Source organism: Melanerpes formicivorus, unplaced genomic scaffold (genome assembly GCF_026170545.1).
Source record: "Melanerpes formicivorus ecotype bairdi unplaced genomic scaffold, bMelFor1.0.p_v2 SCAF_56, whole genome shotgun sequence".
In the NCBI taxonomy this organism is placed as follows: Eukaryota; Metazoa; Chordata; class Aves; order Piciformes; family Picidae; genus Melanerpes; species Melanerpes formicivorus.
The window spans coordinates 2,349,499-2,361,826 of record NW_027142408.1 but is presented as its reverse complement, the minus strand read 5'-3'; the positions used below and the strand labels follow the sequence as shown (position 1 = coordinate 2,361,826).

Below are 12,328 nucleotides of genomic sequence, written 5' to 3'. Positions count from 1 at the left end.
TGGAAGGGACCTCAGAGCTCATCTCCTCCAACCTCCCCACCATGGCCAGGGACACCTCTCAACCAGACTCAGCTGCTCAAGGCCTCATCCAGCCTGGCCTTCAGCACCCCCAACCAAGGAGGCAGCCACAACCTCCCTGGGCAGCCTGTGCCAGAGCCTCACCACCCTCTGACTGAAGAGCTTCTTCCTCAGCTCCAGTCTAACCCTGCTCTGCCTCAGCTTCAAACCATTCCCCCTTGGCCTGGCTCTGGACACCCTCAGGAGAAGTCCCTCTGCAGCCTTCCTGCAGGATCCCTTCAGCTATTGGCAGGCAGCTCTGAGGCCCCCCCCAGAGCCTTCTCTTCTCCAGGCTGAGCATCCCTCAGCCTGTCCTCATAGCAGAGCTGTTCCATCCCTTGGGTCATGTTTCATTCAGGCTGTCTCTCCCATTCAGGAGGTACCTTAGCAAGGGCCATTGGAGGGCTGACCAAGCACAGAAAGGAGCTGGGGCTCTTGGTGCTTTTAGTCAGTGGCTCCTAATCTGATCCTCTGTGGAGGAAGTTCTTCCCCATGGGAGTGGTGAAGCCCTGGAATGGGTTGTCCAGGGAGGTGGTTGGGGCCCTGTCCCTGGGGGTGTTTAAGCCCAGGCTGGCTGAGGCTCTGGCCAGGCTGCTGTAGTGTGGGGTGTCCCTGCCCATGGCAGGGGGGTTGGAACTAGATGATCCTTGTGGTCCCTTCCAACCCTGACTGATTCTATGGTTACCATTCCCAGGTGAGACCAGAGAACAGATGGAAACTGAGCTGCTCAGGGAGACAGTCAAGTGGAGGGCCTGAAACAAAAGAAGAAAGAGGAGAAGCTGTGGATAGTGCAGCAGTGAGAGGGAGAGGTGTGTTGACAGAGGAGGGAAGGGGTTGGTTAGGAGCCAGCAAGGGCTGTGCTGTCCTTACTGAGCACACCTTGTCATCCCAGTGCTGCTGGACAGCTGCTCTCTGCTTTTTGACAGGAGACAGTCATAAATGTTTTTGTTTAGATGAAGAGAGATTTGTGTCCTGGAAGCAGTCCAGTGGGAGTGCTGCCTTTAACATGGCTCAGCTGGACCCAAGGCAGGAGTCCTAGCAGGGACAGCTGAGCCCCTCTGGGGGGAGTGCAGTTGTGGGGCATTAGCACCAGCCCTGTGCTAGACAGCACCATTCACTGCATGCAAATCCCATGCTCCCAGCCTGTCCTTGCAGGCTCTTCTGGCTGGGAAAGCAGATCTTGGACAGTGTGACTTTGTGGTATCTGTCAATCATCCCCCTAGCACCAGCCTTGAGCTAGCAAGCAGGCCAGCAGGACATAGAGTGCCAGGGGCTGGGAGCAGTTCCTCAAACATTCTTTATCATGGGATCACAGAATGGCAGGGCTTGGAAGGCAGCTCCAGAGATCACCCAGCCCAACCCCCTGCCAGAGCAGGAGCAGCCAGGGCAGGGCACACAGGACACATCCAGCTGGGTTTGCAATGGCTCCAGAGGAGACTCCACAGCCTCTCTGGGCAGCCTGCTGCAGGGCTCTGGCACCCTCACAGCACAGAGGTGTCTGCTCATGTTGAGGTGGAACCTCCTGTGTTCCAGCTTGTGCCTGTTGTCCCTTGTGCTATCACTGGGCACCACTGAAAGGAGAGCATCACCTTCATCCTGACCCCCACCCACCCCTCAGATATTTCTAGTTGATCAGGTCCCCACTCAGCCTTCTCCTCTCCAGACCTAACAGCCCCAGGGCCCTCAGCCTTTCCTTACAGCTCCTCAGGGCTTTCCCTTGGCTTCTCTCCAGCAGGTCCCTGTCTCTCTTGACCTGGGGAGCCCAGAACTGGACACAGTCTTGCAGGTGTGGAGTCAGCAGAGTAGGAGGAGAGGATTCAGTGAGTGCCAAGTTGTACTCTCACTTACTTGCTAAAGTATTTTTTCCCTGTGTTTCAGAGACTGCTCAGAACAAGGAGTAGAAGTTTTGTCTCTCAGAACATCTCCCTGGGGCTGCTTTTCTCTCTGCATGAACAGCTTTTATTGGGTTGGGGGAATAGAAAAGCTTCTATGGATTAAGCCACAAGCCAGAGGCATGAATAAAAGGCATCAGGAAAAAAAGACCTTTTTATATCTATATATATGTGTGTGTGTTCTTAAGTCAAGCTGCCAAGGCTTCAGGTGTTTGACATACCTGAGCTCTCCTCTCCCTGCCACACTGCCTCCTGGGCACAGCTAGGATGCATTTCCAGCAGCAGGAGCATCCACTTTGCAGCTGGGAGCTTTATCAGGTTCAGACAACTACCTTGAAACCTTTGGAAGCTTCAGGCAGCATTGCTCAGGGGGTTGGTGGTTTTCAATGGCAATATGCAGGCAGGGCTTGGACTGGCAGTGCATGGAGCTGCTGCAGTGCATGGAGCTGCTGCAGTGCATGGCACAGAGGGGGCTGGAAGATGGCAGTGCCCTTCTGCTAGGCTGTGACTGAATGCAGCATTCACTCTTGCAGAAGGTGGGAGACCTAGAGGAGAGGCTGCAGTCTCCAGGATCCAGGTGGGTGTCTCCTGCAAACTCTCCAGTTTGGAACAAATTTATTTCAAGGCCAGCAGTGCAAGATTCAGAGATTGAGAGAATGGTTTGGGCTGGGCAGGACCTTGAGCATCATCTACTTCCAACTTCCCTGCCATAGGCAGAGACACCTTCCACTACACCAGGTTGCTCAAGGCCTCATCCAACCTGGCCTTCAACACCCCCAGGCAGGAGGCAGCCACAGCCTCCCTGGGCAGCCTGTGCCAGAGTGTCACCACCCTTGGACTGAAGAACTTCCTCAGCTCCAGTCTAACCCTGCCCTCCCTCAGCTTCAAACCATTCCCCCTTGGCCTGTCTCTAAACACCCTCAGGAAGAGTCCCTCTGCAGCCTTCCTGCAGGATCCCTTCAGCTATTGGCAGGCAGCTCTAAGATCCCAGCCCCCAGAATCTTCTCCTCTCTAGGCTGAATAACTGCAGCTCCCTCAGCCTGTCCTCACAGCAGAGCTGCTCCAGCCCTTGGATCATCTTTGTGGCCTTCTCTGGCCTCACTCCAGCAGCTCTGTGTCCTTCTCATGCTGGGGACACCAGAACTGGAGGCAGCATTTGAGCTGGGGCCTCACCCCAGCAAGCAGAGGGAAAACCACCCAGAGCTGCAGTGGAGGAGGATTATTTTCATCCTTAGCTATTGGGAGATAAAAAAGGAACCTTTCCCTCCCCCCAGTTTTAATGATTACTTATCAAATAAGCAAGATGGGGACTCTGTGTGTGTGTGAGTGATGGAGCATCAAAGATTCATCAGGAAAAGGAATGTTTGTTCCAGAGCAGACAAGGACACTCTGACAGCTGCAGCTATTTATTCTCATCAAGCAGGGCTTCTGGTGAGGGCTTTCTGTGTTTCAGATTAAACAGGCAGTTGAAGTTGAGCTGGTGTGAACAAGATGATGGAAAAGGCTACAGTTAGAGATTGATGCACAAAGCTAGCAGAAGATCAATAGTTCCTTCTGCCTGGGATGAATATTAACCTTCTGTAAGCAGTTGCCTCCAGGGCAGGAAAAAAAGTATTAGAGTTCTAAGAGCAATCTGTTCTGTGAAGAAAGAGTTTCAGGCAGCCCAGCAAGCACCCCAGCCAGCACTGGAACCTGCTTAGCAATTGCAGTGGTCTGTTCTTCCACCTCTGTCAGGTTTTGCTATCTAAAGAGTTACCAAACCCCTCCCTCTACAAATCATCACAGCTCCCCTTGTCCAGATCAGCCCCTGCCCCCCAAGCATCTGCTTCACCAGCTGAATACTCAGTCCCCATCTCCAAGGTAGGGCCTGAGCCTGCCATCAAGCTCAGCTCCTGGCTGCACAGCTCCCAGGGGGTTTCAGGGTCTGCCAGCAGAGAGCTCACTGCAAGCTCTCCTTGGAGAGAACCCAAGAAGGAGCTTTGATTCCAGCCCTTCCCTGGGAACTCACTGGCTGCCACTCTTTGGAAGTACTGATAGCCAACTGTAGGGGTAGGGTGTAAAGGCGGAGAAGGATGGTGTCCAACCCTGCTGGTGGAGGCTGTTCAGTCTCTGTTTATAGTCAGGCTGAAGCATCTTGGAGGGGTCCCTGTATGGCAATAGCTTCAATCTCCACTCGGGCACCCTGGGAGACAACAGTGAAGAAACACATTAGGGACCTCATAGAGCTGTGATGAAGCAGCTGGAGGGGGGAGACAGCTTGGGAGGAGAGAGAGAGATTTGATTCTCTTCTGACAGTTGTTACTGATTTAGTCATGTTAAGTAAGACTGAAAAGCCACTTTACTCCTACTGAAGTACCATAACTCCTTGTTGCCAGGGCTGTGGTCACCTAACTCCTTGTTGCCAGGGCTGTGGTCACCTAACCTCCTTATTCCCAGGGCTGTGGTCACCTACCCTCCTTGTTGCCAGGGCTGTGGTCACCTACCCTCCTTGTTGCCAGGGCTGTGGTCACCTAACCTTATTCCCAGGGCTGTGGTCACCTAACTCCTTGTTGCCAGGGCTGTGGTCCTCTTCTCCCATAAAGGAGTAGATCTCTCCTGGTCAGATGGGTGAGAACAGGACAGGTATGCTTAGAACCCCCCTAAATATTTCAGTCTTCATGAAAATGATTGGAGCTGAAGGCAGTGCAGAGCAAGGCAAGCTGTCAGCAGGAAGGAAATGGAGTTGCTTTAAGGCAGGAGTGTGACACTTACTTTGGGCAAAGCAGCAACCTGATAGGCTGCTCTGGCTGGGAAGTTTGTCTTGAAAACTGTAAACAGAAGCAGGCAGCAATCACTTCACTGTCTAAAATGCACTCACTGCACAGGCTGAGGTTCAAGGCTACAAGACAAGCAGTCTCCTGTGCCAGCTAGCATCCCCCTTGCTGGTTCTGGGGTCCCTGGCTGTTCTAACATCTCAGCAAGCTGCCAATCATCATCAAGAAGCCAGCTCCAGCCTGTGGTCCAGTTGCCAGGGATGATTCTGCATGGCCTGAGCACCAACTTGGCTGGAGAAGGTGAGATCAGAATGGTGATGACACAACTGCAACCAGGAGGGAGGGGAAGAGGGAATCTCTCTTGATCTCTGGTAAGGATATTGGAGCTCAATGTGTAGAATCACAGAACAGTTCAAGCTGGAAGGGACCTTTAAAGGTCATCTAGGCCAAGCCACCCCCTTGCCATGGCAAGAACATCTTGCACTAGATCAGGATGCTCCAAGCCTCATCCAGCCTGATTCTGAGCACACCCAAGGAATTTGCCTACTTCAATTAAAGTTTTATTACTGAGAGTGAGCATTAAGTTCAGAAATGGTATTGTCAGGGTCTCAGAGACCTCATTCCCTACAACTCCCTGAAAGGAAGTTGGAGCAAGGTGAGGGGTCAGCCTGTTCTCCCAAGTAACAAGTGCTAGGACAAGGGGAAAAGGCCTCAAGCTGCAGCAGGGGAGGCTTAGGTTGGGTGTTTGAGACATTTCTTCACTGAAGCACTGGAGCAGGCTGCCCAGGGAAGAGGCTGAGTCACCATCCCTGGTAGTATTGCAAGGATGTGCAGCTGTGGTGCTTAGTGGCATGCTTTGGCTGTGACAAATGACTTTAAAGACTGCTAACAGTAGGATTCTATTAGGGACAGCACAGCATCTATCAAGGTCTTGCATCTGGGTCAGGCCAGTCCAGGCACATATCCAGGCTGGGTGCAGAGTGGGTTGAAAGCAGCCCTGGAGAAAGAGCCTTGGGGGTGTTGGTTGCTGAGCAGCTCCCAGGAGCCAGCAGTGCCCTCCTGCAGCCCAAAGGCAGCTGTGTGCTGGGCTGCAGCCAGAGGAGTGTGGGCAGCAGGGCAGGAGAGGGGATTCTGCCCCTGGGCTCTGCTCTGCTGAGACCTCACCTCCAAACCTGCCTCCAGTTCTGATGTCCCCACCATGAGAGGGACACAGCTGCTGGGAGGGAGTCCAGAGGAGACCACAAAGGTGATCCAAGGGCTGGAGCACCTCTGCTATGAGGACAGGCTGAGGGAGCTGGGGGTGTTCAGCCTAGAGAGGAGAAGGCTCCGGGGGACCTCAGAGCTGCCTGCCAATAGCTGAAGGGATCCTGCAGGAAGGCTGCAGAGAGACTTTTCCTGAGGGTGTCCAGAGACAGGCCAAGGGGGAATGGTTTGAGCTGAGGCAGAGCAGGGTTAGACTGGAGCTGAGGAAGAAGATCTTCAGTGTGAGGGTGCTGAGACTCTGGAACAGGCTGCCCAGGGAGGCTGTGGCTGCCTCCTTTGTGGGGGTGTTGAAGGCCAGGTTGGATGAGGCCTTGAGCAGCTGAGTCTGGTTGAGAGGTGTCCCTGCCCATGGTGGGAGGTTGGAGGGGATGAGCTCTGAGGTCCCTTCCAACCTGAGCCATTCTGTGACTCTGTGATTCTATGAAGGTAGAGAGGTGTGGAAGATCCACCTGTAGGGATCCCAGGAGCTGATCCCCACATGACAGTGACTTAGTGGACTGGTAGGACACAAGTCCCCAAGAAGTCAGGCTGTGCCTGATCTGGTGACTGCAAGTTGTTACTCTCTGTAATGCTCCAGTTCTGCTGGAGCCCCAGAGTATCTGGACTGACACCACCTGAGTCACTAAAGCCCTTTCCTGCCTGGGAATATAGTTTGTTCCCCAAGCCATACTGGTGAAAGGGAGAGAAAAGATCTACTTACATTGTTTGTAGACATCATTGATATCATTGAAGTCCTTCATGTCTGCCATCAGCACTGTGGTCTTCACAACTGGGAAGGACACAGCTGCAGTTACTTTAGACCTCTGACATACCCAGAAGTTGCATGTCTTGCTGTTATTTCTCTCCAGGGTTCTAAACATTTCAAAGGGCTTTGCAAACAGAAGCTGAGCATTAGAGCTCCCAGCTAGGAAAGCTGAGCATCTGCTGTGCAATGAGGCTGTAAGGAATGAGACATTCCTGAGCAGCTCTGAAGGCTCTCAGTGTCACTCTCAGCCCACAACTCTAGGCAACAGCTTGCTTAAGTGATCTGCTTGCCAGCCAGCTCTTGGCAAGACATGACATCATACCTCCTGCCTACAGCAGTCCATAAAAAGCCTGAAAGAGCTCTTCTATGGTAAACTTCTTTACCTATGACTGCCCAAACCAGCATTCATCCTCAGCTGGCTCTACTATCAGAGTCTTCCCTGCTGCTGCAAGTCCAGAGCAGGGCCACCAAGATGATCAGAGGGCTGGGACACCTCTGCTGAGAGAATTGGGGCTGTTCAGCCTAGAGAGGAGGCTGCAGAGAGACCTTAGAGCTACACTTCAGTGTCTGAAGGGGACCTACAGGCAGGCTGGGGAGTGGCTGTTCAGAAGGGCCTGTGGTGACAGGACAAGGGGCAATGAAACTGGAGCAGGGTGGATTGAGGTTGGACATCAGGAGGAAGTTCTGCACAGGGAGAGTGGTGAAATGCTGGAACAGGCTGACAGGGGTGGGGTTGAGGCCCTGTCCCTAGAGACATTTGAGATCAGAGAGGATGTGGCCCTGGGCAGCCTGATTCAGTTGGGGACACCTCTGCTGAGTGCAAGGGGGTTGGACAAGGTGCCCTGTGAGGCTCCCTTCCACCCCAGTGCAGTCTGTGAATCTTAGCAGCACAGCTGCAAACCTGCTCTCACCTGCAGCAAAGCCTAGGATGCCTAAAATGCCTGCAGAAGCTGCAGCTCTGCCTATGCCTGAGCCTCCCAGGTGGAGCTCACACTCCAGTGCCATGGGCAGAAGCTTCTGGTGAGAGGCAGTGTTGCCCTGATAGCCACTGCCAAGAGTTGTGGGTTGATTTACTTGTCCCTTAACCCAGACTCAGGATTCCATTTGTTTCTTCCAGCTGTTGACAGCTGCATGCTTAGCAAACAGCTTGGTTTGGAGCCCCTGGATTTGGTTCTTTTTCAGTCCAGGTTAAAGCAGCCATTTCCTGGGCAGCAGCCTAGCAGCCCAGCAGCTCAGCAGCAGCCCAGCAGCTCAGCAGCAGCCCAGCAGAGCAGCAGCCCAGCAGCTCAGCAGCAGCCCAGCATCACTCACCATTGCCATAGTCACAGCCTGCAGCTTTCAGGATTTCTCCCATGTTTTTTAAAGCCTAAGGAAAATGAAGCAAAACCAACCTTTAAACTATCAGCTGGGTTGCATTTAGCTAACCACAGAATCAACCAGGCTGGAAAAGACCTCAGGGATCATCAAGCCCAACCTAGTACCTGCTACCTAACACCCCCTGACTAACTAAACTACACTAAGTAGGTGAAGGACTTGTAACTTGGCTACATCCATGCCAAGCTCACCCAGCAAATCCTCAACAGTCCTCAGTGGGTAATCAAAGTAGGGAATTAATAAGGGGAGCTTCTAATAAACCCCAAGCATGAATCCACCCATTCATCAGATGTAAGTGCACAATGCAGCTCCCTCCCATCCCATGACCTCACCTCACAGCACCCCTTGGCTGCTGGGGGAACAAATCCTTCCCCTGTTCAAGGCAGGCTCTCAGCCTTTGTTGGGTTTATTAATTCTGGGGGGCTGAACCCCTGTTGCAAGTGTTGATTCTTTCCCACTTCCCTGCAGGAAACAGAGGTTCCCCCCCTGACCTCCAAGCTGTTTGGGTAGAAGGCAGGAGGGGTAGGCTGCAATCACTTCCTTCTGCTTTTCCCTCCTATTGGGAGGGTGTGAGATGTGCTCTCCAGGTCTCCTCAGTTTCTCTGAGGCCCATGGGCACATGCCAACCATTTGTGGCCAGAAGGCACCTTACCTGCTTAGCTTCTTCCTTTGCCCCTCCAGAGACAAGCTGCCCAGTAGAAGGTTCCAGACCTATCTGTCCTGCAATGTACATGGTCCTGTCCACCAGCACTGCTTGGCTGAGAAAAGAAATCAAATCAGTTCTTCAGGTTTCATGTTTCCCTATCAAAGTCATTTAACCACCTGAAAGCACATTCAGCATTTGCCTCAGTAGTTCTGGGCCCCTCAGTTCAAGAGAGACATTGAGCTGCTGGAAGCTGTCCAGAGAAGGGCAACAAAGCTGGGGAGGGGTCTGGAGCACAGCCCTGGGGGGAGAGGCTGAGGGAGCTGGGGTTGCTTAGCCTGGAGAAGGGGAGGCTCAGAGGAGACCTTCTTGCTCTCTCCAACTCCCTGAAGGGAGGTTGTAGCCAGGTGGGGGTTGGTCTCTTCTCCCAGGCACCCAGCCCCAGAACAAGAGGACACAGTCTCAAGCTGTGCCAGGGGAGGTTCAGGCTGGATGTTAGGAAGAAGTTCTTCCCAGAAAGAGAGGTTGGCCATTGGGATGTGCTGCCCAGGGAGGTGGTGGAGTCACCATCCCTGGAGGTATCACAGTATCACTTAGGTTGGAAAGGACCTCGGGGATCATCGAGTCCAACCTATCAACACAGACCCTATGACTAGGAAGAGCCTGGATGTGGCACTGGGAGCCATGGTTGAGTTGTCAGGAGGTGTTAGGTATCGGGTACTAGGTTGGACTTGATGATCTGTGAGGTCTTTCCCCAGATGATTGATTCTGTGATTGTATGATTCAGAGGGCTGCACCATCCAAGCCACTGCAAAGCCCTCTGTTGAAATGCCAGCTTGTGTCTCTGCTGAAGCAGAGTTAGCAAATACTAAGGTCTCTAATCACCACAAAGAGACTGAAAGATCAAAGCAAGGATTTCAACCACCTAGCAAACATGGTGCAAGAGACAGTTTACTTCTCTGCAGCTGGTAATTAAAGATAGTTTGCAAAGAAACCAGAGAAAGATTCTTTGGCAGCCACCAGCATTTGCCTTCTCTCTGCCCATTCCACACAAGGATGTTCTGATAGTACAAGCCCCCAGAGTCACACACCTAGAGCCAAGCAGCTCCCTAAGCAGCTCACTTTGGAGGTAAGCTTCCCTTTAATGTCAGAGAACATGTCTTGCATCTCTTAACTGAGGTGGACTCAGTTGGACTGTCTCAATCCAGTGACTTCACAGGGGGCCAACCTATATTAGGGAGCTGGCAAAACACTGCCAGGCTCCCACTTTCCTTTCACCCCTGTCCTGAAACAGTGCCTTCCAGCAGGACAACCCCAGTCTGTGCTGGTGCCTGGTGCTGTTCCTCCCCACATGCAGGACTCTGCCCTTGTCCTTAGTGAACTTCAGAGTTCTCCTTCACGCAGCTCTCAGCCTGCCCAGCTCTGGTTGGATGGCAGCACAGCCTGGCAGGTGTCAGCCACCCCACCCAGTTTGGTACCATCACTGAGCTTGCTGAGGGAACCTGAAGAACATCATCCATCAGAGATGTGGTGTGGAGAAGCATGCTCTTTACAGACAAGGCCTGCAAGGTTAGCCAGGTCTTTACACAAATGATTGTTGATTGCTAGAAAGAATTGTGCTGTGTCTTTTAGGAAGTTTAGTAGCACCAATGATCTGTAAAGCCCCAGCTGTGTCAGTGTGTGAGCTTGGACACATCTCCCTACCTACCCATCTCAAGGCACTGGAAACTGGATGCAACAAAGGAAAACACAAAAGCCCAGTACAAACTGGTCACCAAAAAGCATCCTGAAGAGCTGTGTCAGAAGCTGGAAGGCAGCCCTTGCATCACAATCCTGCATTCCACATCAAGCCCTCTGTTTGCCATGCTCAGACCCCATGACAGCACAGAGATGCTGCAGTCCTTTCTTGTGCAACCTTTGCTCCCTGAACTTTGGCAAGTTCACTGAATCCTGATAAGCTGAGTTAGTGATAAACTTAGGGGTATCAAGACTGCACATTAAGCAGCATTTCATCAAGAGCTACCACTAAGCCCAAAAGGTTGGGAGTGAACTTAATCCACACCAGAAGCAGAGCTATGCTGAAGGCTAGGCCAGTGTGTGTGTGTGCAGACAAAGAATTGCTGCCTTCTCATGTCTTAGATGTTCTCCTACCTAGAAGTGATGCCAAAGCCCTGGCTGCACCCTACCAGTGGGTCTGCAGAAGTTAACCTTTAACTCATGTCTGTGCTTCTCCACTTTGTATTTCTCCACCTTTGTAATTCCTATAAGGAAAACACAGATTGAAGCTCAGAAAGCTCAAAGTAATGGAGGCCAAAAAAATGTCCCCTCCTTCTGGTGCTGGGTGCCTGGGAGAAGAGCCCAACCCCCAGAGAGCAAGAAGGTCTCCCCTGAGCCTCCTCTTCTGCAGGCTAAGCAACCCCAGCTCCCTCAGCCTCTCCTCACAGGGCTGTGCTCCAGACCCCTCCCCAGCTTTGTTGCCCTTCTCTGGACATCTTCCCAGTGCCTCAACATCTCTCTTGAACTGAGGAGCCCAGAACTGGACACAGGACTGCAGGGGTGGCCTGACCAGTGCTGAGCAGAGGGGAAGAATAACCTCCCTTGTCCTGCTGGCCACACTCTTCCTGCTTCAAGCTCTCCTGGCCACCCTGCTGGCTCATGTGCATCTTTTCACATGCAAACAGCAAAGAGAAACCTTTCTCCAACTAAAATGGGGATTGCTTTGATTTATTTATTCATTTCTACACTGGGAACTGTTGCAACAGCTTACTTCTGAGAAAGAGCAACATTAGCACCACTTATTTAGTCTTTTTTTTTTTCTTTTTTAAGACCGAAAAGCCTTTGTAACCTTTTGGAAATCAAAAGGAAGAGAAGATTTGCGATGCCCCTGCAGGCAGCTCCCCAGCTGCCACCGCACGTCCTGGACGGGGCTCAGCCTTTGCTGCGGGTCGCCTCCAGCCTGCGCTCGCTGCCACTTCCCTATGCGACAGGCGGTCTGCGGGGGGAGCGTTTCTCCCTCCAGAGGAACCGTTCTTTCTTCGGAACTTTTCCTTTTCCCTTTTTCCCCTTTTCGCAGCCATCGCTAATCACTAATTTCAGAGTGATTTTCCTAAGCTGACACTCCCAGAGACCATTTAAAAAGCTCACATCAGGACCTCGCTGCCCTGCAGTTCGCACTGCAGACCCCTTCGTTCTGTCAGCTGCCGGGGAGGGGGTCAGCGGGGAGAGCTCCGCCTTGCCCAGGGCTGCCTGACCGACCACCCCGACCACCTTTCAGGGATCTGCTGGAAACTCATCGGCCGATTCCCGCTGCCGCCGGCTCCTGCTTGCTCCGTGAGACCTCCCACTCGCTCGGCCATACCTGTAGGGTCCCAGCGCAGCTGGGGCCTTAGCAGTGCTGATAATTCTCTTCACGAGGGAGGTCATAGCTGCCGCCCTCACCGCCGGAGCCTTCGCCTCCGCCCGCCCGCCCGTGCGCCTCCCTAGCGCCCCCGCCCCCTGCCGCCGCGCCGCCTGTGCTGCGCCGCAAGGGCTTCTGGGAAGTGGAGTCCCGCGTGTCGGAAGTGAGGGTGGCGCGCGCGGGGCGGGTTTCCGGCCGGCCGCG

General features: G+C 53.0%; 2 protein-coding genes across 12 annotated transcripts in view; one reads left to right on the top strand and one right to left on the bottom strand.

Annotated features, from left to right (window-relative positions):
- Positions 1 to 2,117, top strand: part of LOC137452632 (skin secretory protein xP2-like) — a 33,033-nt gene extending 30,916 nt beyond the window's left edge. For 4 of the 9 annotated variants that reach the window (XR_010990129.1, XR_010990130.1, XR_010990131.1 and 1 more), the window contains one exon: positions 1,936 to 2,117. Coding sequence is in view for 3 of the 9 variants with exons in the window: in XM_068161176.1 (XP_068017277.1) it covers positions 1,936 to 1,958 (23 nt within the window). In the remaining 6 variants the exon portion in view is untranslated. Of the gene's footprint in view, positions 1 to 751; positions 867 to 1,792 lie in introns of all 9 variants that reach the window. The other 5 variants (XR_010990127.1, XR_010990128.1, XR_010990126.1 and 2 more) reach the window with 5 other exon arrangements.
- A 1,222-nt stretch (positions 2,118 to 3,339) lies between these two features.
- Positions 3,340 to 12,211, bottom strand: RIDA (reactive intermediate imine deaminase A homolog). 3 transcript variants are annotated; one of them, XM_068161179.1, is made up of 7 exons: positions 12,086 to 12,211; positions 8,737 to 8,842; positions 8,022 to 8,076; positions 6,666 to 6,749; positions 4,701 to 4,756; positions 3,958 to 4,131; positions 3,340 to 3,426 (listed from the first exon to the last, which is right to left on the bottom strand). In XM_068161179.1, exons 1-6 carry the CDS (start codon positions 12,148 to 12,150, stop codon positions 4,069 to 4,071), a joined length of 429 nt encoding a protein of 142 aa, XP_068017280.1. In that variant the 5' UTR covers positions 12,151 to 12,211; the 3' UTR covers positions 3,340 to 3,426; positions 3,958 to 4,068. The 3 variants fall into 3 exon arrangements, with proteins under 3 accessions (XP_068017280.1, XP_068017281.1, XP_068017282.1); XM_068161180.1 differs by having other exon boundaries at positions 4,034 to 4,131; XM_068161181.1 differs by having other exon boundaries at positions 6,666 to 6,734; positions 12,086 to 12,210.
- Between the last annotated feature and the right edge of the window lie 117 nt (positions 12,212 to 12,328).

What these genes read in the sequence shown, in the direction of transcription:
- RIDA (XM_068161179.1), bottom strand. Translation starts at nt 12,150, where the DNA reads ATGACCTCCCTCGTGAAGAGAATTATCAGCACTGCTAAGGCCCCAGCT. An exon ending in GCTGCGCTGGGACCCTACAG is followed by an intron (nt 8,843 to 12,085) that starts GTATGGCCGAGC and finishes TTCTTTTCTCAG; the next exon opens with CCAAGCAGTGCTGGTGGACA. An exon ending in AGGTTGCTGCTTTGCCCAAA is followed by an intron (nt 4,132 to 4,700) that starts GTAAGTGTCACA and finishes GTTGTCTCCCAG; the next exon opens with GGTGCCCGAGTGGAGATTGA.